At 42.5% G+C, this 23,817-nt stretch overlaps 1 protein-coding gene, 1 long non-coding RNA gene and 4 other non-coding genes across 19 annotated transcripts in view; 1 reads left to right on the top strand and 5 right to left on the bottom strand.

The window, feature by feature from the left end:
- Positions 1–19,327, top strand: part of LOC144286267 (uncharacterized) — a 32,235-nt gene extending 12,908 nt beyond the window's left edge. Inside the window, exons 2-4 of one of the 2 annotated variants that reach the window (XR_013354309.1) lie at positions 13,022–13,163; positions 16,222–16,305; positions 18,146–19,327. This is a non-coding gene — a long non-coding RNA (uncharacterized LOC144286267). The remainder of the gene's footprint in view (positions 1–13,021; positions 13,164–16,221; positions 16,306–18,145) is intronic. The other variant, XR_013354308.1, reaches the window with a different exon arrangement.
- Positions 1–23,817, bottom strand: part of TEX14 (testis expressed 14, intercellular bridge forming factor) — a 115,819-nt gene that overhangs the window by 75,668 nt on the left and 16,334 nt on the right. For all 13 annotated transcript variants that reach the window (XR_013354305.1, XR_013354306.1, XM_077852482.1 and 10 more), the window contains exon 2: positions 11,396–11,532. Coding sequence is in view for 11 of the 13 variants with exons in the window: in XM_077852482.1 (XP_077708608.1) it covers positions 11,396–11,531 (136 nt within the window). In the remaining 2 variants the exon portion in view is untranslated. The remainder of the gene's footprint in view (positions 1–11,395; positions 11,533–23,817) is intronic.
- On the bottom strand, positions 1,195–1,409 carry LOC144287364 (small nucleolar RNA U3). Its single transcript, XR_013355201.1, has one exon. It is a non-coding gene; the product is annotated as a small nucleolar RNA U3 (small nucleolar RNA).
- Positions 6,372–6,586, bottom strand: LOC144287365 (small nucleolar RNA U3). The gene has a single exon (XR_013355202.1). It is a non-coding gene; the product is annotated as a small nucleolar RNA U3 (small nucleolar RNA).
- LOC144287288 (U1 spliceosomal RNA) lies at positions 14,680–14,843 on the bottom strand. The gene has a single exon (XR_013355129.1). It is a non-coding gene; the product is annotated as a U1 spliceosomal RNA (small nuclear RNA).
- On the bottom strand, positions 20,536–20,698 carry LOC144287323 (U1 spliceosomal RNA). The gene has a single exon (XR_013355159.1). It is a non-coding gene; the product is annotated as a U1 spliceosomal RNA (small nuclear RNA).

Here is a 23,817-nt window from a genome sequence, read left to right as displayed (position 1 = left end):
AGCACATTCCTCTGGTTTCCCTCGTACCTGTCTGGCTGCTGCTTCTCAGTCTGCTTTGGGAATTGCAACTCCTTTTGCCATTCATCCATTAAAGTTCTGAAATCTTTCCTAAATCTGCCCTAAACTGAACTCTACCATCACTTCCCACCCTATTGCCCTACCTAATTCAGTTACTCCTCCATTCTCCCCATTTTAACAAAGGGAACCATTTGCTCAAGTCATAAAATCTGACAATTAGCCTTCAGATAGCCGCTCTCACTCATACCTGTATTGAATCAATCCCCCAAGTCCTGCCAATATTATCTTTCAGATCTAATCTACTTCTCTTTCTCCATCATCACCACCACCTTCCTCCTACCTAGATTAAAGCAGTTGGTGCCTAACCAGGCCTCACACTTTGACACTTCAACCCCTGACCCAATCTAATTGCCACCACAGAGCAAATCAAGCCATTCTTTTAGTAATTAGCTTTAGAATAACAAAAACAAAACACAACACCTATCTCCAGTTCTCTATCCGAGTGTTATGACTTCCAGTTATTTAACATTCTATAAAACTAAATGTAAAGTGTGCTATATTCCCTTCCCTGAGTTAAATACAGAGAAGAAAATCTATAAAATAAAGTGGCTTAGCTTACGTGTATTGGGGGAAAAAATTACAAAACTTTAAAGGCGCCCAAACAGACCAAACACTTCCGCATTGAACTGAAATATTTCTCCCCAACCCAAATGAATAGACCGCCGATACAGATCTGCTTTTATACACCGTCAAAGACCCGACAAAATAAGAACACTGGGGATCCCTGGGTGGCGCAGCGGTTTGGCGCCTGCCTTTGGCCCAGGACGCGATCCTGGAGACCGGGAATCGAATCCCGCGTCGGGCTCCCGGTGCAAAAAAAAAGGTTAAAGAAAAAAAAAGTAAGAGCACTAAAATCGCAGCCAAATCTTCTTTTAAAAAGGTGTAGTAGGGTAGGCCCTGTGGGGCAGTGGTTTAGCGCCGCCTGCAGCCCAGGATCGAGTCCCTATGTCAGGTTTCCTGCATGGAATCAGTTCCTCTCTATACCTGTATATCTCTACGAACAAGTAAATACAGAGCTTTAAAAATATTTTTTAAAAAAGCATAATAAATAAAGACCCACACAACACAGTAATAATCCCCACAGCAATCTATCTTTAGGAACGTAGACATATAGAAGCCACTCAGATGGCATCCCTTCCCTCTTGTTCCTCCAAAGGAGAAAAAAGAACGATCATCAAGGACAAAAGGCAGACACCAAAGTGACGCCCAAAGCCAACTTCACGCTCAGGAAGGAACGCTGCACCTCGTCCTCGTGGTTTCTGGTACCCTACACGTTCAGAGAAACTTCTCTAGTAGCAAACTATAGAAATGATCCCTGAAAGTATAGTCTTGACCTCGATTTTCGAGCCTCCGTTAGGCCTGTAGCAGCCACACACTTTTTGCTAGTGGCGACACCCCCCCCCATGTTCTTCCCCTTTCAGAAATGTCACATAAACATATTTTCAAAGTGCTATTTTATACACCACCTTTTAAAACATTATGAGTACTCTTAAGAGTCTTTTTCTTTTAGAAATTAAGTCTTCTAGTTCTTAATTAGCCTGTTAAGGACCGACAGCCAATCAGAAGCTCTTGTCGTTCTAACACTTCCGGACTAGTGTAACGGTGTAACGGTGCGCAGAGGGGCGCCAACTAGTGCCCGCATCTCTTGTATTATACGCCCCATCTAAGGGTGGAGTTTTGTTTTTGTTTTTTTTTTTTTGAGTTTTTTTTGAGTTTTTTTTTTAAACCTCTAAGATTCTGAATTTCGAAAGCTAATTTAACACTTTTACTTTGAGACCGGCTGCTGGTTACTCACTTGTGTGGGAACCTAAGGGACACATATTGGATTCACCTGGGTGGCTTTTCAAAACAATGTATCCAGGCCAGTCCTTTTTTTTTTTTTTTTTTTTTTTTTTTAAGATTTTATTTATTTACTCCTGAGAGACACAGAGAGGCAGAGAGACAGGCAGAAGGAGAAGCAGGCTCTTCGCAGGGAGCCCAATGCCGTACTCGATCCCGAGAAGCTCAATCAGGCCCTGAGCCAAAGGCAGATGCTCAACCTCTGAGCCACCCAGGAATCCCATCTAGGCCAGTCTTAAACGGGGAAATGTGGACGTTTTATTTTGAAAAACGATTTTTGGGGCGCCTGGGTGGCTCAGTTGTTTAGGGGTCTGTGTTTGGCTTAGGTCATGATCCCGCACTTCCAGGATCCAGTCCCACATCTGGCTCCCTGCTCCACCAGGCGTCTGCTTCTCTCTGTCCTCCACTCATGCTCTCAGCTTTCCCAAATTAATAAGATTAAAAAAAAAAAAAAGAAAAACGATTTTCCCCTGCATTTTTTAAAAAGGATTTTATTTGAAGCGTGCACACAAGCAGGGGGAGGAGCAGAGGGAGAGGTAGAAGCAGACTCCCCATTGAGCAGGGAGCCCCAAGACCCTTAGATCATGACTCCCCCTGAAGGCAGATGCTTAACTACTGAGCCACTAAGGCACCCCCACTTACTCTTTTTAATTGGAAAAAGTAACAACTGTAGGGTTGGGGGGGTCTGCTTTAATAGGTAATCATGTATATTTTCGTATTGTTTGTAATTTTTAAATCTTAAATTGTATCACCTTTATATTATTATTTTTTTAAAGATTTATTTATTTATTCATGAGAAACACACACACACTCAGAGGCAGAGACACAGGCAGAGGGAGAAGCAGGCTCCATGCAAGGAGCCGGATGTGGGACCTGATCCCAGGTCTCCAGGATCACATCCTGGGCTGCAGGTGGCATTAAACCGCTACACCACCGGGGCTGCCCATCACCTTTATTTTAAATATCATGAGGCCTATCTAGACAAAGATCAGGATTTTTTTAGTTTTCTTCTCAGTGCTGCTCTGTATTAAATAAAATTCAATCTAAATAAGTCTTATATTATTATTTTTTTTAATAACTTGCCAGGTGAGTCTGACCAGCTGTGCACTTCTACCCTAACCCCCCAAAATACTCGGGACTTAAATGTGATTTCTCTTGTTCATTAAAAGAGAGGCAAAACAAAAAAACAGAAATAAAACCAAAATCCCTATTATTTCTCCAGTACTTTAATATGTTCCAGGCCTTCTACTAAACCCTTTACATAGATCATCCCATTTAATCTTGGAACTAACTAACCCTAAGAGTTTAAGGAAATGAAAACTCAGAATGTTAAGTAGCTCACTCCACAAGGCCACAAGGCCACAAGGCTGTGTCCTGCCATCTTGAGCACTGACATTACACCTTTCTGTATCTTCTAAGTCCTTATCTCCTTCCATGTAACCTACAGAAAAGGCTCTTTGTGTTTTGCCTAAGTCTAGAACTAGGTAAAACTTAATAAACTGACCTGACTAAAGTAAACCCATAAGGAAAGAAATAGGCAGTAGATGTACTGGTGGCGGCTGGTGGGGGGGAGGGAGAGTGGTGCAGAAGTTGCAAAGGGAGAAAAGGGAATCTGAAGTGTATGGACTGAGGAGCCAAGAGACATCATTTAGGCATTTCTTACAAAGGCTAAGGCGTCAAATCATAGCGCTGCCATTCCTGAGAAAAGATGGCTGGTGATGAACTACTTATTGTTTTGAGTCGGCTTAGCAATCAGAGGTGCTATGAAGAGGAAAAGGCTAAGAATATAGCCTGTATCCTGACTGGAAAGCCCTCTGGCCATTTCTTGACAGACAACAGCCATGTATTTGCCCAATGAACAGCATTCAGCAGACCAAAAAGAAAATCAAAACTCCTGTCCTCAAGATTACTAAAGGAGCAAGTCACCAACTGGGTATTAAGTGACAAGCTAGGCCTCCCTGAAGGAACCTGAGACTTCGCCCTGCATATCTCACACCCATGTGATGTACACACACATAGAAACACCCTACTTCTGATCAGCAAAAAGAGAATGGGGTAAGGGGGAGGGGAGAGAAACATGATCCTTAATTATAAAATACTGAAATAAGGAATTGGACTAAATAATCTGCTTTGAAAGTCCCTTCTAGGGACGCCTGAGTGGCTCAGCGGTTAAGCATCTGCCTTCAGCCCAGGGCGTGATCCTGGAGTCCTGGATGGAATCCCACATCTGGCTCCTGGCATGGAACCTGCTTCTCCCTCTGCCTGTGTGTCTCTGCCTCTCAATCTCTGTGTCTCTCATGAATAAATAAATAAAATCTTTTTTTAAAAAAAGTCCCTTCTAGTTTGGATATCTCAAATGACCTTATTCAATATTCATAACACTTCTATGAGGGAGGTTATTATTATTCCTGTTTTACAAAGAAATGGAGGCATAGAGAACTTACACTTCTTTGATCAGAGACAATGCCAAACCAGGTTTCAATCCAATGTCTGATGCTAGCTTGCAGCACATAACAGATGCCAGACCTCAGCTACAAATATGCCTACCTTACATCTAGTTGACTGGTATCTTTTTTTCTTTTTTTTTTTTTTAAGATTTATTTATTCATGAGAGAGAGAGAGGCAGAGACACAGGCAGAGGAAGGAACAGGCTCCATGCAGGGAGCCCAACATGGGACTCGATCCGGGGTCTCCAGGATCACGCCCTGGGCCAAAGGCTGGTGCTAAACCGCTGAGCCACACAGGCTGCCCCTAGTTGACTGGTATCTTGAATTGAATATCTCAAAACCACTTTAACTCAACATGTCCAAGCTACTCTTGCCTGCTCCCTAAAACTAGGCTTCTCCCGGTTTCCTACCTCAGTGATGGTACCACTGTCCACCCGTCCAGGAGCACAAACCAGAAAACAAGGGTCATCTCTGACACCTTCCTTCACACCAACCTGTCATAAGTCTGATGATTTATCTCCCACACACCTCTCAAATTCCTCCACCTTCACCTCTACTATCTTCCTGGCTGGTCAAGTGATCATCTTTCAGCTGGACAGAACTTAGCCTTCACTCACCAATGCCCTTCTCCAATTCATTTCCCAAGCTGTAGCCAGGTTCCCTCTCAAACTTTTTTTTTTTTTTAGATTTTATTTAAGTAATCTAAAAAAAAAAAAAAAAAAAAGTAATCTCTATACTCACACGGGGCTCAAACTCACAATCAAGAGTTGCCTACTCCTCCAGCTGACCAGCCAGGTGTCCCCAGGAAGGGTTCTTTCCTGGTAATTTTTTTTAAAGTAATTTCCACACCCAACATGGGGCTCAAACTCATGACCCTGAGATTGTAAGTCATATGCTCTTCTGACTGAGCCAGCTAGGTACCCTCCACCCTTTCAAACTTTAAATAATTCAATCCATGTCATTTTTGAGAGGCAATTCTCCATAGATCTCACATTTCTGCACATCAGCCCAGAGCATCTTTTCAAGCATGTTTGTATCATAAACAGACTTGAGAGCTAGAGACAGTGTCTCCCTCCAGAGCAAAGAGCAGGTTTGTTTTCTATTCAATATAATAAAGAATATGTCTCCCTCTCGGGAAAATGTCAGGCAGGTGTATGCCCATTAAAAAAGACACAGTTTCCCTGCACTTGGGTTTCTGAAGCCCCTCTTCTGTCACGCAGCGCACTTGTATGGAGGCATCACTCGGCTTTCTTTGCATCACCATCTGGGAACTGGGGCTCCAGTGCAAAAATTACAATACTTTAGCTACTGCTATTGCTGGGAATAATAAACTGTCCTTTATCTCTGACCCAGGAATCTATAATCTTGTGCCAGCATCCACAAAACTGTGAGAGGCTAACTCGGCTTAGGACTGGAGCAATGGCACTCTGGTCTCACACCCCAGCAAAAATCAAGAGTCCTGTGCTTAACCGACTGAATGTTAATTGTACTTTTTTTTTTTTTAAGATTTATTTATTTATTTATGCTAGACATAGAGAGAGAGAGAGGCAGAGACACAGGCAGAGGGACCTCTACGCCTCCCAGGGATCCCTAATTTTTCTTTTTGAAGATTTATTTATTCATTCATGTCGAGCCACCCAGAGATTTCAACCAATTACCTCATGGCAAGTGAAAGCTACTAGAGAAACTTCCAAAAATAAAGGTGCAAGAGAAAACACTACCTCCCCAGGGAAAAAAAAAAAGAGACACATGAGCTTAAGTAACACGTCTAACCTTTTTTTTTTTTTTTTAAAGATTTTATTTATTTATTCATGATAGTCACACAGAGGGAGACAGAGAGGCAGAGACACAGGCAGAGGGAGAAGCAGGCTCCATGCATCGGGAGCCCGACTTGGGATTCGATCCTAGGTCTCCAGGATCATGCCCCGGGCCAAAGGCAGGCGCCAAACCGCTGCGCCACCCAGGGATCCCGTAACACGTCTAATCTTAACTCAGATCACTCAAGAAACCACTCAGACGGTATCCCTTCCCTCTAATTCCCCCCGAAGGAGAAAAAAGAACGATCATCAAGAACAATGGGCAACACCAAAGTGACGCCCAAAGCCAGTTTCACGCTCAGAAAGGGATACTACACCTCCTCCTCGTGGTTTCGGGTACCCTACACGTTCAGAGAAACTTCTCTAGTAACAGACTATAGAAATGATCCCTGAAAGTATAGTCTTAATTTCGTTCTTGGTACCTCTGAAAGGTCTAGGGCAGCCATACACTTTGTACTCATGGCGAAATTTTTGTCAATTCATCTGCCTATTCATATACATTTTATTTTATATTTCACAACAATTCGGTCAAATGGCAAAATTTAAAACATTTTTCGCCTGTAACTCTTCCAGCGATACATAAATCATGAACAAGCATTATTAACATGCGGCTTCCTAGCAGCCAATCACACGCTGCATGCCTGACTCCAACTCGAAGGGACCTGTATTGCCCCGCCCACCGCAGCAGGCAACACCTGGGTCCCGGTGGGGTTGCACCGCCCCACTACAGGCTAAGAAAACGCTGTTCACGCCACTGGTCAGCGTTGGACTGCTTCTGGCTTGCTACAGAAGTCCGCTGACTTGAAGAGACCAAGTTTCCTTTGTCTTAAAAGAGAGGCGGGAGGTGGAGGCAGAGAAGAGACTGACAGGTAACAAGTGGTATTCTTCTAATACCACATAACAATCATCATAGCCGTGATGATTTATTGAATATGCACTTGATGGCAGGCATTTTACTCCATTTCATTTAATCCTCTAAGCAACTGAAGAAGGGTATCATTACTTCCTCATTCTCACAGATGCAGGCTATAACATCACACAGCTGGGGAAACCACAGTTGGAACCTAGGTATGCCTGGTACTAAATCAAGTCCAGATTCTTTTTTTTTTTAAGATTATTTATTTATTTATTCATGAGAGACACACAGAGAGGCAGAGACACAGGCAGAGGGAGAAGCAGGCTCCCTGCAGGGAGCCCGATGTGGGACTCAATCCCCCCAGGCCCTGGGATCACACCCTGAGCAGAAGGTAGATGCTCAACTGCTGAGCCACCCAGACATCCCAAGTCCAAATTCTTTTTGGTAAGCCAAAGTGTCAGGAGGTCTAGTCTCCAAATTAAGTTCTCTAATAAAGCACTAAATAAATATATCATCACTCAAAGTTCAGTCCTGAATGTTTCACCTTCCTGGCTTGTACATCTCAGAAGCAGTCTACTTATTTACCTGTAGCAAAGTTAATCCCGGTTTCTCCTTAAAGAAACATGCATGTGGTTTTCTGAATCAAACACATTTTTCAGTGTTAATACAACCATCAGGTTCATCTCATCTAACCACTTCTAATGCAATCTCCTCAGAGACAGTCAAATGTTCTGTACTTAAATTCCATCAGAAAGGGACAGCGTTTGGGGAGCTTTGGTGGCTCAGTTGGTTAAGCGTCTGCCTTCAGCTCATGTCATTAACGCAGGGTCCTGGGATTCAGGTCAGGTCATTAACCCAGGTTACTGGGATCCAGCCCTGCATCAGGCTACCTGCTCAGCGAGGAGCCTGCTTCTCCCTCACCTGCCCCCCCCCTCCCCCGCCGCTTGTGTTTTCTGTGAAATAAATAAAATCTTAAGAGGAAAAAAAAAAAGGAAGAAAGAAAAAGAGACAGTGTTTGGGCAATCTGCCCAGGTCTGAGACACTTCCCCTGGTGTCAGAGCAGCTCCTAATATCTTGAAGTTATAAAGTGCCTTCCAGGGCAGCCCCGGTGGCACAGCGGTTTAGCGCCGCCTGGAGACCCGGGATCCAGTCCCAACGTTGGGCTCCCTGCATGGAGCCTGCTTCTCCCTCTGCCTGTGTCTCTGCCTCTCTCTCTGAATAAATAAATAAGTAAATCTTTAAAAAATTAAAAAAAATAATAAAGTGCCTTCCAATCACTTTTACCCAAGAGCCTGGCTGTGGTCTGGATTCTTAACACTTTTCCATTCTCCATTCCTCCAACGTTTCTAGGAACTCCTCAATATCCATGCCATATTGTGCATGTAGACAGACTCTCCAAATGCATGTAATTCTATCACTCCAGCACATCCTGTTTTTGTTTTTTCAATATTTTATTAAGTAATCTCTACACCCAATGTGGGGCTCAAACTCACAACCCTGAGTCACATGCTACACCGAGTAAATCAGCCAGGCGCCCCCAACTCAACTTTTTCTTTGTTAAGGTCCTGACCTGAATATACCTTCCTCTAACAGGTTTCCCTTGATTACTCCCCAGACAAGGAGGCTGAGATGTACCTGCTGTACTTCTTTGCCTCCCACCCTTCTCAGTACTTTAATTACTAACTCATGTCTGCTGCTTCTGCTGGATTACACTCCTGGAAGGCAAGGACACATCTGTTCTTGGTGTCCTAACCCCAAGACTCAATTAATATATATGTAATAAAAAAAATGAATAAAGTCTGGGTTGAGGTTCTGGAACTCAGGAACCCACCTTTAGTTTTAGAATTCATATAATTTATATAACTGGTCTTCTGAATGGGCTGAACCAAGTAGATCCAATCAAGAAACATTTCTTCCCTTTTTACTGCCCTCAAGTACACTCTTTTGATTACCTTACCTTTTCCCTCCCTGGAGAGGCATCTCAGGCAGATTCCATAGTATTTAAGTCATTTTGAGGCCCTCAAGCACAGTCATTTCAGGTAATAAATTGTCCAGTCCTGTTAAATCAAAACCTCTCTCTGCTCTTCCAGTTCCCTGACTTCAAGGTTGTTTCTGACAACTCCAAAGCTGGAGGGGAAGGACCAATGAGATAAACAAGGGGCAAGGCCTTCAAACTTAGCTGATCCTCTTTGTAGCTTTTGGTCTCTTCCTAATGTCTGCTCTTCTGTAGGAGAGGTTAGTGGGTCCTTCAGGTATCTCCACTCCATTTCACAGCACTCTAATGCAGGCCAGTGCCCTCTCCTTCTGACCTCTTGCTGTATCTCTAGCCTCTCTGTTGGGATTCTTCCTGCCTTCATAGGTGAGATCCTTTAGATGGCTCAGCTACCTTCTACAGACTCTACCTACCCCAATAACTGGTGGGGGTGTAGCTAATCCAACTGCTGGTCTCTCACATTTACCAAGTCATCAAGAGCTGCTCTAGGAAGGAGGCAGACAGCACTCTTTCCAACCTCTAAATTCCAGGTAACATGCCAGGTTATCTTCACACCACACTGGTGGCAGCTGGTGTAGGCTGACATTTCTACTATTTGGCAGACTGAGACATAGGCTCCCAACTATCCTGATTGCAAATGCTACAATTATCTCCGTGGGTTCACCTGAAGGACCTCTTATTTGGCTTTAAGATGGGAATGTCCTATGAATGTCTTTTAAAGAATCTTTTCCAGGGCTTCTGGGTGGCTCAGTTGGTTAAGTGTGCCCTCAGCTCAGGTTGTGATCCCAGGGTCCTAGGATCAAGTCCCTCCTGCTCAGGAGGGAGTCTGCTTCTCCCTCTCCCTCTGTGTGCTCTCTCAAATAAATAAATCTTTGGGATGTCTGGGTGGCTCAGTGGTTGAGCGTCTGCCTTTGGCTCAGAGCATGACCTCAGGTCTGGGGATCGATTCCTGCATTAGGCTCCCTGCAAGGAGCCTGCTTCTCCCTCTGTCTGTGTCTCTGTCTCTGTATGTCTCTCATGAATAAATAAATAAAATCTTTAAAATAAATAAATCTTTAAAAAAATAATCTTTCCACTGACACCCTCACCACTACTCCACTGCCTTCTCCTAGATAGGCTTGAGGTGGGTGATGGACTTGAAGGTCCAAGGACCATTTTAGCCATCTCCTACTAAGCCCTGCTTTAGACTGTGGGGAAACTTGTCACCCCTTGTTCTCCACTCTGAGGCTTTTGATGAAATTCCCAGACACGGACAAAATCCTGCTTTGAGATCTAGTTACACCTGTCAAGCTCTTCCCTGCTCTAGCTTAGTAGACAGAATTTGAAGATGCAGAACATTCAGATCTCTAAGATATAATAAATATTTGAATACTCTGCTTTTCACACTGGAGAGTTTGAATAGACAGACACTAGAAGTTGTAGCATACCTACTGTAAACATCCATTTTTATGTTAACCCACATATGAATGTGTTACGGAATAAAATGCAAAGTTTTGAGGGTGAAAAAAACCAACAGGATCTTTCAAATAAACTATTGAACTCACTGTCAACTACTTCATCTATAGACTCTAGGAGTAGTACATGGAAACACTTGAGAACTTTCTGAATGAATTATTTTGTGGGATAGTTGGATCCTGCAAAAATTGGAATTACCTTTCTGAAGCAAATGGAGAAACACTGCAGATAAATTAGGTCACCCTGACTGTTTCACAAACAGCTGAGAAAAGTTTCATAAACCTCTCCCTCTATACTAAGAAGGGAGAGGGGAAATTCAGCAGGACTTCCAGTTATTCTAAAAAAAAAAAAAAAAAGCAGGTATGGATCTGCACATCAAGGGTTAAATACCAGCAGAGGTTTTGTCCATGTATGGTTTAGTGTTTGTTCTTTTGAAGATTGCCTAAGCTACATTTGCTATTTCCATCTGCCTTGTAGGCTGAGCTGCCTGTAACATCCAGCAAAAAAAACCCTGGAAACAAAAGCACCAAGTCCCTGGGAGGAGCAAAGGGGAAAGCCATGAAAGCTGGTCTCCTCAATCCACCACAGGCTTCAGAAGACTCAGCAGATGGTGTAGATTAAAGGAGAAACAGGAATCAGGCAGAATTAAGTGGGTGGCTGGGGCCTGTGGAGAAATTTTAGGCGCCTAACAGTTGGAAGACCTTATGGTTCCCTAGCACAAAACAAAACAGTCTCCAAACAACAATTTAAGCCTTTAATGAGCAATGACTGCATTGGTAGGGAACATCTCATCTCTAAATTTAACTTTTAATTTCCCCAAGAACTCATACCTTTATGATGTACCTGATTTTCCTTCCAACACTATTCAGAAATGCAAACCAAGTCACATCTGCAATTTTTAAGTGTTTACCTTTCCTGAGAATCTTCTTCACTTTCACATAGTTCCCTTGTTTGACATATTCATGAAGCTGAGCTTCCAAGGAGTCATTTCTTAAGGAACCAAGCTGAACAGGACACGGGACTGGAAGATGAACAGCCCGAGACATCCTGTTTCAAAAGAAAGCAACATTCTTATTTTAACTCAATCAGAAATGCTATGAAGCAACTTAGATTCTTTCATATTTCTTTCTCTTCCTGTCCACTTTTATTTCTAATGAACAGGATTAGGGGAATAATTACTGAAACTCTACAAGATTAATTTTTGGTTTATTTTTAATATTACTGGTGAAATTGAAAAACTAATAGCATTAATTCTCAGAACTAAAAAGTGATGGCTCCTGGGAAGTAAAATTAGAAATATACATATTAGTTGTATCATTAGGATAACTAGGTACCTATTAGTTTTGAAAGGTTAGTACATAAATGTAGTTACTACATGGTGATATAGACAGTATAGCATAATGGGTGAGGTTCAGTTTAGACTCTGGTCCTGGCCCTATCACCTCTGTAACTGTGACCTTGGAGAAATTTTTTAACCTTGATAGGCCTCAATTTCTTCATCTGTAAATGGAGATAACAATAACCAATAATGAGAGGCTTGAATGAGCTAGTATGTGTAAAGTGCTTAGAACTGTGCCCAGCACCAAGCCAGCTCTGTTAGTATGCACAATCAAATCCATGCAGAGAAATTTTAACTTTTCACATGTGGCATTCATACGTGACCATCACAGAGTCAAGTCAAATGTTTGTGGTATACCTACCATGTGTCCTCAAATGTGACAGGTATTGTTTAAGACACCTAAAATTGGATCCCCGCCATCACAATGGTTGGTCTAGCAGGACAGACAAGAGGTACCATGCCAGTGCTCCACAGACAGGTGATAAGAGAGGGAAGCCCCATCCACATGAATCAACAAACATACAGATCAGGGACATAACTGTTACATGGAGAGAAGAGTGTGAAAAGGGGTGAAGCAAAAGAAAAAGGCAAGAAGGTTAACACATTTAGTAAGTCTTCACCAGCCAGGAAGCTTATGTCAGAATTTCTTTCCTTTTTAAGGATGAGTAATATTTCATTTAAGGTATATACATTTTGCTTATCTATTCATCAATGGACACTTGGGTGGATTCTACCTTTGACTGTTGTAAATAATGCTGCTATGGACATTTTGGTGTACAGTCTCTTCAAATACCTGTTTTCAATTCTTTTGGCTATATACCCAAGAAGCAGGATTCCTGGATCACATGGTAATTCTTTTTTCTTTCTGTTTTTGACAGGGAAGGGCAGAGGGAGAGAGGGAGGGAGAATCCCAAGCAGGCTCCACTCTCTTTGTGGAGCCTGATGCAGGACTTGATCCCACAACCCTGAGATCATGACCTGACCTGAAACCAAGGTTTGGGTGCTTAACCAACTGAGCTACCCAGGCACCCCTCACATGATAATTCTGTTTAATTTTTTGAGGAATTGCCATACTGTTTTCTGTACTGGCTATACCATTTTGCATTCCCACCACAAGTACACAAGAGTTCCAGTTTTTCCAGATCCTCACCAACACTCATTATTTCCTGTGTTTTTTTGTTTTGTTTTGTTTTTAAGATTTGTTTGAGAGAGAGAGAGAGAGCACCAGTGGGAGGGGTAGAGGGAGAGAGAGAGAGAATCTCAAGGCTCAATCCTGCGACCTGAGATCATGACCTGAGCTGAAACCAAGAGTGGACACTCAACCAACTGCACCACCCAGGTACCCCTGTTTTTTCCCTTAATAATATAGCCTTCTTAATGATTCTTGATCTCTTTATTTTTACTTAATTGTATTTACACAGGGAGACCTGGGTGGCTCAGTGATTGAGCATCTGCCTTCTGCTCAGGTCGTGATCCTGGGGTCCTGGGATCAAGTCCTGAATCAGGCTCCCCGCCAGGAGTGTGCTTCTCCCTCTGCCTATGTCTCTGCTTCTCTCTGTGTGTCTCTCATAAATAAATGAATGAATGAATGAATGAAATCTTAAAAAAAAAAAGTTCAAATAAAGCCAATAAAACCCTGAGACCCACTTAGTGTTTACATGATTACTTTTTCCTAAAGCTCCAGAATACACACATCTCTTGAGGATTGAAGCATAGCTTGTGTTCATTATTTACACATTAATATTCACTCCCTTAGTATTTCTAGTTGTCCTTCTTTTTTCTCAATAATCATCAGAACTTATTCTTTTTGTTTGTTTAAGATTTTATTTATTCATTTGAGAGATAGAGCATGAGCAGGAGAGGGAGAGGGAGAAACAGATTCCCCTGCTGAGCAGGGAGCCCAATGATGGGCTCCATCCCTACCCGGAGACCATGACCTGAACAGAAAGCAGACACATAATCGCTTAATGGACTAAGCCATCCAGGTGCCCCAATTCTAAGAAACTAATCTTTAAGGAGTAGTGGGCCTCAAAATGTTATCCAGGGTTCACAATCAACACTGCAGAGCAGGGTAAAACAGTTTTTTGTTTTGTTTTGTTTTTAAGATTTTATTTATTTGAGAGAGGGAAGGAGAGAACAGGAGGGCGCACAAGGAGGGGGAGAGGAAGAGGGAGGACCAGTGGACTCCAGTGAGCCAGGAACGGGGGTGGGGTGGGGTGGAGGGGTTGGATGTTGCAGCTAGATCCCAGGACCAGGAGATTATGATCATAGCCAAAGTAGTCTACACTACTGAGCCACCCAGGTGCCCTTAGGTAAAAATATTTAAAACAATCCTTGAGCAGGATCCCTGGGTGGCTCAGCGGTTTAGTGCCTGCCTTCAGCCCAGGGCGTGATCCAGGAGTTCCACATCTGGCTCCCTGCATGGAGCCTGCTTCTCTCTCTGCACCCCACCTGACCTCCCTCCCTCCCTCCCTCCCTCCCTCATAAATAAACAAAACGTTAAAAAAATCTTTGACTTTGCAGCCTCTCTGGAAAATTCTAAATACAAACACATTTCACTAACTTACATGCAGCCCTTTACTCCTCAGTAGAACATTAGTGCCCCAAAAACTAAAAGCTCAATTATCACTCAATTACTTTTACTTTATTAAAAATTACTTATTTATTCATGAGAGACAGAAAAAAGAGACGCAGGCAAGGAAAAAGCAGGCTCCGCATAGGAAGCCCGATGTGGGACACAATCCTTCAACTCTGGGGTCAGACGTATTATAAGGTGAATATAAGAACACAAAGTAAAACCACAGAAACTACCGTAGAAAAGAACAAGAGACAGCTCTGCCTTTTAGCACAATTAACAGGGGAAAGCGCGAACGCAGTCCCCCACTACCACAAATTATGCAGTCGAGTTTCCCACATTTGGGGAAATCGCAGGGGTCAGCACATCCGGAGTGCAATGGATGAGCCTCGCCCTGGGAAAACCACCTTCATGATCATGGTATCTCCCCTGCCAGGTAAGTATGAGTTGGGAAGCTTGCCTGGTACTTCACCCTCATCTTCAACACACTATACAGTAACGGTCAATTATATTCCGAGTCCTTTAGGCCTTTGGTTCCAAACTGCAAGGTTATTCAGATGACACTGACCAGGGCACACCAGTGGATATGTAGAGGAAATTCTGCCTCATGAAAAATGAACTCGAACACGCAGTCACCGCGCCCTTCATCTCCATATGCCCGCCCCTTGTCACTCGTCATCATTCTTGACGTCACTTTGTTGGAGAAGGATAAATTCGTTCTAGCTATGCCTCGCAACGATTCAAAAGATGATGCCGGGGGAAAAAAAAAAAAAAAAAGATGCCGAACAAGTGTAGCTGGGGAGTTTTTTTAATTCTTTGCTTACCCCAGCGTGGGCAAGTTTGCATTATACAAGTCTGGGAGGCAGTGGCCTGCGGCCAGCGGACGACTACACAGCCTCCATTCCCCTAAATTGTAAAGAAACAATATTGTTTGCCTACCTCACAAGGCTTCTGTGAGGACGGAATAAGAGAATGCAGGTGAAATGCAGGCTCGAGCCCCTCCACTCACAGCCTGGCCACGCTCCAGGACAGGAGTGAGTCTGCAGTTTTTGGCACAAAGGGAAATGGCCTGGATTTGATTACAAACTGAGTGCCCCTCCCTTTTTTTTGGACAACAAAACCAGAGGACACTATTTTCCTTTCTGCCCCTTGCTGGCCAGGTGCTCTAGGCAAAACGACTGTGTGTGCAGCAACTGTAGTATCAAAGGTTTTGATGGTGTAGAGGCAAAATTTTACCTCTGCCCTGTTAGCATCTCTGGCTGGACCTAAGAATTAATTTGGCATCGACAGTGTAGCAGTCTAAAAGGATTAAAAAAAACTTTTTTTTAACAGAAATTTACCTAACACAGAAGCTCTTGAAATGAAGACCTAAAGAAATGGCAAAACTTATGAAAAGCTTTTGTATTAGGTTGAACAAAGAGAGGCAATCGTGTTTTCTTTTTTGTTTTTTGAGGAAATTGTGGAAAAGTAACATATATAATTCATAGACATGAATTCTTTTTAAAAAGGTATGTACAGAATTCTCTCAGGTTTGAATCCCCTTCTCTGGGAACATTTCTTTTCCCCTGTTATAAGGAGGACATCTTCTTTTTTTTTTTTTTTTTTTTTTTTTTAGGAGGACATCTTCTACATGGGAGTTTTATCTCTTGATCTCAGGAAGAAGAGGGGAGGTCAGAACCTACCCTTATATCTGCTGTTTTTCAAGTGATTTTAGCTCAAAAGAATCCTTATGTCAAAGTGGCCTATTTTGGGGTGGCATATTCTGCTACCCTTCATTGGTATTTCCCTCAGTAATTAGTATATGTGATTTTTTTTTCTTTAGGTCCTCTCTGTGCACAACATGGGACTTGAACTCACATCCTCAAAACCACAGTTGCATGATCTACCTACCAACTGAGCCAGCCAGGTACCCAGCACATGTGATTAAAAAAAACAAACTTTGCTTTATTTAAATTTTTGAGGATATTTTAAATTACAATATTAATATTGTATATTACAATATTACAATAGTGATAAATGTCCCTTGCAGATAATTTGGAAAAGGCAGAAAAATATTTTTTTTTGAAAATATTTTTAAAACATTAAACCACAATCCTCTACAAAATTACCACTCCACTGTTAATACTTTGATATTCAACATGGTAATTTCAATATGAATATATATTTTAATAGGATTAAACCTCACACTATGTTTTCTATTCCTTTTGGTATATACATTGGATCACAGATAACTATAATCAATATTATATTGCTTCTATTTTATTGCCACTGTTCATATATATGAACAACCTTGTTGATTTATCTTTGTAAGTAACTGATGATTTCTTGGGGTTACTTTTATTTATTTAAATTCTTTTTAATGTGTGGGTTTTTTTTTTTTTAAGATTTGATTTATTTACTCATGAGAGACATAGAGAAAGAGAGGCAGAGACACAGACACAGGCAGAGCGAGAAGCAGTTTCCAGTGGGGAGTCCGATGAGAGAATCTATCCTGACTGTGGCATCATGGAAGGCAGACACTCAACCACTGAGCCACCAAGGCATCCCTAAAAAAAAACGTGGTTTTATTTTTAAAGATTTTATTTATTTATTACTGAGAGACACAGAGAGAGAGGCAGAGACACAGGCAGAGGGAGGAGCAGGCTCCATGCAGGGAGCCTGATGCGGGCCTTGATCCAGGAACCCTGGGATCATACCCTGAGCTGAAGGGAGATGCTCAACTGCTGAACCACCCAGGCATCCCTAAAAAAATGTTTTTAAGTAAACTGTACACCAATATGGAGCTCCAGCTCACAACCCCGAGGATCAAGAATTGCATGCTCTAATGACTGAGTCTGCTAGGCATCCCTCTTGGGTAATTTCTAGTAATTTTTTCCCTATAATTTTACAATCATCTTAAGAAGTGCCTTAAGTTATTATGTGTGAGTGGGGGCAGAGTAGAGGTGACATATGATACATATTTTCAAATTATTTAAAAACAATTTTTCCCTGATTTATCTTTCAACGTCTAGATCTCTAATTTTAGGGTTCATAGTTAATTATAAAAGTAACTTCAAGTTTATTAAGAATGAGAGGGAAGCCTAAATTGTATAATGTACCATGCCATAAAACCAGCATACAAACTTGAATATATAGTATGATTAAAACTATTTCTGGGACACCTGGTTGGCTCAGTGGTTGAGCGCCTGCCTTTGACTTAGGGTGTGATCCCAGGGCTCCAGGATGGAGGCCTGCATCAGGCTCCCAGCATGGAGCCTGCTTCTCCGTCTGCCTGTGTGTCTCTGCCTCTCTATGTGTCTCTCATGAATAAATAAAATCTTAAAAAATAATAATAAAAATTGCGTGACTACATTGATAAGATGAATACATTATTATATGACATTTTCTTTTTTAAAAAAGCAAACTCTGGGACGCCTGAGTGGCTCAGCAGTTAAGCATCTGCCTTTGGCCCAGGGTGTGATCCCGGGATCCAGGATGGAGTCCCACATCAGGTTCCTTTCAGGGAGCCTGCTTCTCCTTCAGCCTGTGTCTCTCTGCCTCTTTCGCGCGCTGTGTCTCTCATGAATAAATAAAAATCTTTAAAAATAAATAAAAATAAAAAGCAGACTCTGCTCCCAACATGGGGCTCTGAACTCTTGAACCCAAGACCCAAAGCTGCATATACTTTGAGCCAGCCAAGCACCCCCTAAGTGACATTTTCTTCCACCTAAAAATTCACTTTTTCTTTGATTTTAAAAATGTTTTAGGTGCCCTACCTACAGTACCTACATGTTTAAGTCAATCCTGAATTCATTGGTAGTTTGCGACACCAGGTGGCTTCACAAAATAAAATTAAATGTTGAAGTATGCACTCTCCAACTCGGTGAAGAAAAAGCAGTCATTGCAGAAGAATGAGCATGTGAGTTTATGTACGTTAACACAGCAAGGTCTTCGAGGAGCTTAAAAGAACAGGAGAAGCTGGGCAGCCTGGGTGGCTCAGCGGTTTGGCACTGCCTTCGGCCCAGGGTGTGATCCTAGAGACCCAGGATTGAGTCCCACGTCGGGCTCTCTGCATGAAGCCTGATTCTCCCTCTGCCTGTGTCTCTGCCTCTCTCTCTCTGTCTCTCTCATAAATAAATAAATGAAATCTTAAAAAAGAAAAAGAAAAAAAGAAAAAAGAGAACAAGAGCAGCTTTCCAAAAAATCAAAGCGACGGACACCTGGGTAGAGGCGACTGGGTGGCTCAGCGGTTGAGCAGACTTCTGCCTTCATTCAGCTCAGGGCATGATCCCAGGGTCCTGGGATCAAGTCCCCACACTGGGCTCCCTGCAGGAAGCTTGCTTCTTCCTCTGCCTATGTCTCTGCGTCTTTCTTTCTGTGTCTCTCAAGAATAAATAAAATCTTTAAAAAATAAAAAACAGGGGATCCCTGGGTGGCTCAGCGGTTTGGCGCCTGCCTCTGGCCCAGAGCGTGATGCTTGAGTCCCAGGATCGAGTCCCACGTTGGGCTCCCTGCATGGAGCCTGCTTCTCCATCTGCCGGGGTCTCTGCCTCTCTCTCTCACTCTCGCTCATAAATAAATAAATAAACAAACTTAAAAAAATAAAAAATAAAAAACATAAAGCGAATAAAGTTAGAAAGTGACAAAATGAGATACAAGACAATTTTGGTAACAAGATCTACTTATCCCAAGAAGATGTGGTCTATGTATACAATGGCATATTACTCAGCCATTAGAAATGACAAATATCCACCATTTGCTTCAACGTGGATGGAACTGGAGGGTATTATGCTGAGTGAAGTAAGTCAATCAGAGAAGGACAAACACTATGTGGTCTCATTCATTTGGGGAATATAAAAAATAGTGGAAGGGAATAAAGGGGAAAGGAGAGAAAATGAGTGAAAACATCAGTGACGGTGACAGAACATGAGACTCCTAACTGGGAAACGAACAAGGGGTGGTGGAAGGGGAGGTGGGCAAGGGGTTGGGGTGACTGGGTGATGGGCACTGAGGGGGGGCACTTGACGGGATGAGCACTGGGTGTTATACTATATATGTTGGCAAATTGAACTCCAATAAAAAAAAAAGAAAGGGGGGATCCCTGGGTGGTGCAGCGGTTTGGCGCCTGCCTTTGGCCCAGGGCGTGATCCTGGAGACCCGGGATCGAATCCCACCATCGGGCTCCCGGTGCATGGAGCCTGCTTCTCCCTCTGCCTGTGTCTCTGCCTCTCTCTCTCTCTCTCTGTGACTATCATGAATAAATAAATAAATAAATAAATAAATAAATAAATAAATAATTAAATAAAATCTTAAAAAAAAAAGAAAGGGAAGGAAGGAGAGAGGGAAAGAAGGAAGGAAGGAGGGAAGGAAGGTAGGTTCAAATGACTTACAAAACAATGGGCTGAATATGTCGTATTCGAGTATAGAATGTTGAAAATGACTACAAAGATGTAAAATATGAGGACGCCTGGGTGGCTCAGTGGTTGAGCGCCTGCCTTCGACTGAGGGCATAATCCTGGAGCCCCTGGATAGGATCGAGTCCCACATCGGGCTCCCCACGGTGAGCCTGCTTCTCTCTGTCTCTCTCATAAATAAAATCTAAAAAAAAAAAAAATCTACTTATCCCCAAACAACCAAAGTATTAACAAATCATAACCTGGTGGAGGGGGGGAGTCAGAGCCTGCTTGAGGGCAGCCCGGGTGGCTCAGCAGCTTAGCGCTGCCTTCAGCCCAGAGCCTCATCCTGGAGACCTTTGGATCGAGTCCCAATGCCGGGCTCCCTGCACGGAGCCTGCTTCTCCCTCTGCCTGTGTCTCTGCGTCTATGAATAAATGAATAAAATCTTTATTTTATTTATTTTTCTTTTTTAGTTATTTACGATAGTCAGAAAAAGAGAGAGAGAGAGAGAGGGAGAGAGGCAGAGACACAAGCAGAAGGAGAAGCAGGCTCCGTGCACCGGGAGCCCAATGTGGGATTCGATCCTAGGTCTCCAGGATCGCGCCCTGGGCCAAAGGCAGGTGACCAAACCGCTATGCCACCCAGGGATCCCTGGATAAAATCTCTAACTTAAAAAAAATAAAACAAATGCAGCGTCATACAATCCCTTATCTACTCCGAAAAAACAAATCACCAAATTTCTGCTGGTTCAACAACTTATACAGGGGAGAGCGCGAACGCAGTCCCCACTACCACAAATTATGCAGTCGAGTTTCCCACATTTGGGGAAATCGCAGGGGTCAGCACATCCGGAGTGCAATGGATAAGCCTCGCCCTGGGAAAACCACCTTCGTGATCATGGTATCTCCCCTGCCAGGTAAGTATGAGGTGAGAAGGAACACAGCAATACCCGCTCCTGCGCACACCACTCTAAGGTTGGGGTCACTCCCGAAACGACTTTAATTGGCCTTTATCTACAAGTACTGACATGAAAAACGAGATTTTTGTACTATAAATCTTACTATTGGTAACAGCAGATAATCATACACATTTTTCCAGTAAACACGACCCCAAAGGCTCCTTGTCTTAAATCTGCATACTCCACCTCCCGGCATTACATCACGTGCGCTCGACCCGGCAGAGCCGGCAGCTGCTCTCTTTTTTGAGGCTGCCTTCGCAGACCAGTTCCTTCCCTTTGCCCCAACCTAATTTTCCTGACGGAAATCCATCCCTCTCCCAACTTTTGGCGTAGCTGAAAGTTTTCAGATCTCCCTGCCTGAAGTACTCTTTGGCAAACGGACACGAATAGCTTCCAACCGCAAGCCAGCTTAGCTTCAGGCTTTCCAGAAATACCAATGCTCCACACCAAACCGGCACCATTTTCTCCTATTGCAGCAGGTGGAGGAGGAAGAGCGTGGAGGAGCAAATGTGGCTACGTGTTAACAGGGTATATTGCAGAGTAAGGCTTTGGGAATTCAAGATTTTTTTTTTTTTTTTTTTTTTTTTAAATTTTTATTTATTTGTGATAGTCACACAGAGAGAGAGAATGAGGCAGAGACACAGGCAGAGGGAGAAGCAGGCTCCATGCACCGGGAGCCCGACGTGGGATTCGATCCTGGATCCCCAGGATCGCGCCCTGGGCCAAAGGCAGGCGCCAAACCGCTGCGCCACCCAGGGATCCCAAGATTTTTTTTTTTTTTTTAAGGATTTTATTTATTTATTCATGAAAGACGCACACACAGAGAGGCAGAGGCACAGGCAGAGGGAGAAGCAGGCTCCATGCAGGGAGCCCGATGTGGGACTTGATCCCAGGTCTCCAGGATCACACCCTGGTTCGAAGGCAACGCTAAACCGCTGAGCCACCCAGGCTGCCCCATATATGATTCCATTTTATATGAAATTTCTAGACAGGGCAAATCTATAAGAGATAGAAAGATCAGTTGTTGCCTATGGCTAGGGTTGAAGCATGGGAACCAGGAATAACTGCAAATGGGCACAAGAGAATTTGGGGGGGTTTCATAAAAATGTTTTAAAACTGGATTGTGGTATTGGATGGGCAACTATATAAAATACCAATCATTAAACCAAGTAATGAGTGACTGTTATCTGTATATTACACTTCAATAAAGTGGCTAATAATGTCAAGAAAAAGAGCCATTATCTTTAGAGATACATACTGAAATAATCATGGCTGAAATACAAGGATATATGGGATTTACTTCAAAAGAGGTTTGGGGGTTTAGGATGTGAAGGTATAGATGAATCAAGATTGGCCTTGCATCGATCATTGCTGAAGCCTAGTATGGTATGGCTAGCTGGGAGAATACTATGTTTATCTCTTTTAGTTTACATGAGAAGTTTTTCATAATAAAAAAAATACATTTTTCATAATATAAAGAAGGAAACCATCTTTTCCCTCATGATTTTGAGTACCTTGAGATGTTAATACCCTAGCCTTCCCATCTGTGAATAACAATGGATGGAGAAAAGGAGGAGGTACAGCCTCCTGGATTCTACATTTAATAGGTAAAAAAAAAAAAAAAAAGAAGGTACAGGTCAGATCTAGAGGTCATGTTTTTCTCCTTTCTTTCCCCTTATATCACACATTCAATCCACAGTAAGTCTTTATCATTTTTCTTAAGAAATAAGAATCTGATCGGGATCCCTGGGTGGCGCAGCGGTTTAGTGCCTGCCTTTGGCCCAGGGCGCGATCCTGGAGACCTGGGATCGAATCCCACGTCGGGCTCCCGGTGCATGGAGCCTGCTTCTCCCTCTGCCTGTGTCTCTGCCTCTCTCTCTCTGAGTGTGTGACTATCATAAATAAATAAAAATTAAATTTAAAAAAGAAATAAGAATCTGATCCCTTCTCACTATTTCTAGTGCTACCACTTTGGTACAAGCCATTTCAATTGTATTTCTACGTACCAGCAATGAACACTTAGAAAACGAGAATTTTAAGTTAGGTAAAGAAAGACAAATCCTGTGTGACTTCACTTATATGTAGAATCTACAAGACAAAACTTAGATTCACCAATAGAGAAAAGAGATGGATGGTTGATTTTCAGAGGGTACGGGGGTAGGGGGCATACTGGATGAAGGAAATTAAGAAGTACAAACTTCTAGCTATAAAATAAATAAGTCATGGGGATGTAACGTTCAGTATGGGGAATTTGGCCAATAATATTGTATTAACTTTGTAAAGCGACAGATTGTAACTAGACCTATTGGTGACTTTTTCACAATGTATACAAATGTCCAATCCCTATGTTGTACACCTGAAATATAACATTGTATGTCAATTATACCTGAATAAATAAAATAAAAAGAAAATGAAATTTTCTTCAGTGCCAGATACTTCATATTTTCCTACCACTTACATTTCCTCCTGCCTTTTCTTCTATTACTCTACATAGTCTACAATAATATGATTAATAAATTATTTCTTTTTATGATTGGAAGAGGCAAATCATAACATTTTCCTTTTTATTTTAGGTTTTTAAAAAAATTTTATTTATTTATTCATGAGTGCCAGATACTTCATATTTCCTACCACTTACATTTCCTCCTGCCTTTTCTTCTATTACTCTACATAGTCTACAATAATATGATTAATAAATTGTTTCCTTTTATGATTGGAAGAGGCAAATCATAACATTTTCCTTTTTATTTTAGGTTTTTAAAAAAATTTTATTTATTTATTCATGAGAGATACAGAGAGAGGAGCAGAGACATAGGTAGAGGAAGAAGCAGGCTCCCCACAGGGAACCTGATGCAGAACTTGATCCCAGAACCCTGGCATCATGAGCTGGGGTTCTGGGATCGTGAGCCACCCAGGTGCCCCATTTTTTAATTTATTTTTTTAAAGACTATTTATTTATTGTGTGTGTGAGAGAGAGAGAGATCATAAGCAGGGGGAGGGACAGAGGGAGAAGACAACTGCACTGAGCAGGGAGCCTCATATGGGGATCTATCAACCCCTGAACCCTGGGATCATGACCTGAGCT

This window comes from Canis aureus, chromosome 16 (assembly GCF_053574225.1).
Source record: "Canis aureus isolate CA01 chromosome 16, VMU_Caureus_v.1.0, whole genome shotgun sequence".
Taxonomy (NCBI): Eukaryota; Metazoa; Chordata; class Mammalia; order Carnivora; family Canidae; genus Canis; species Canis aureus.
Note: the sequence above shows the minus strand (reverse complement) of the source record. Positions and strands in the feature narration are given on the sequence as shown.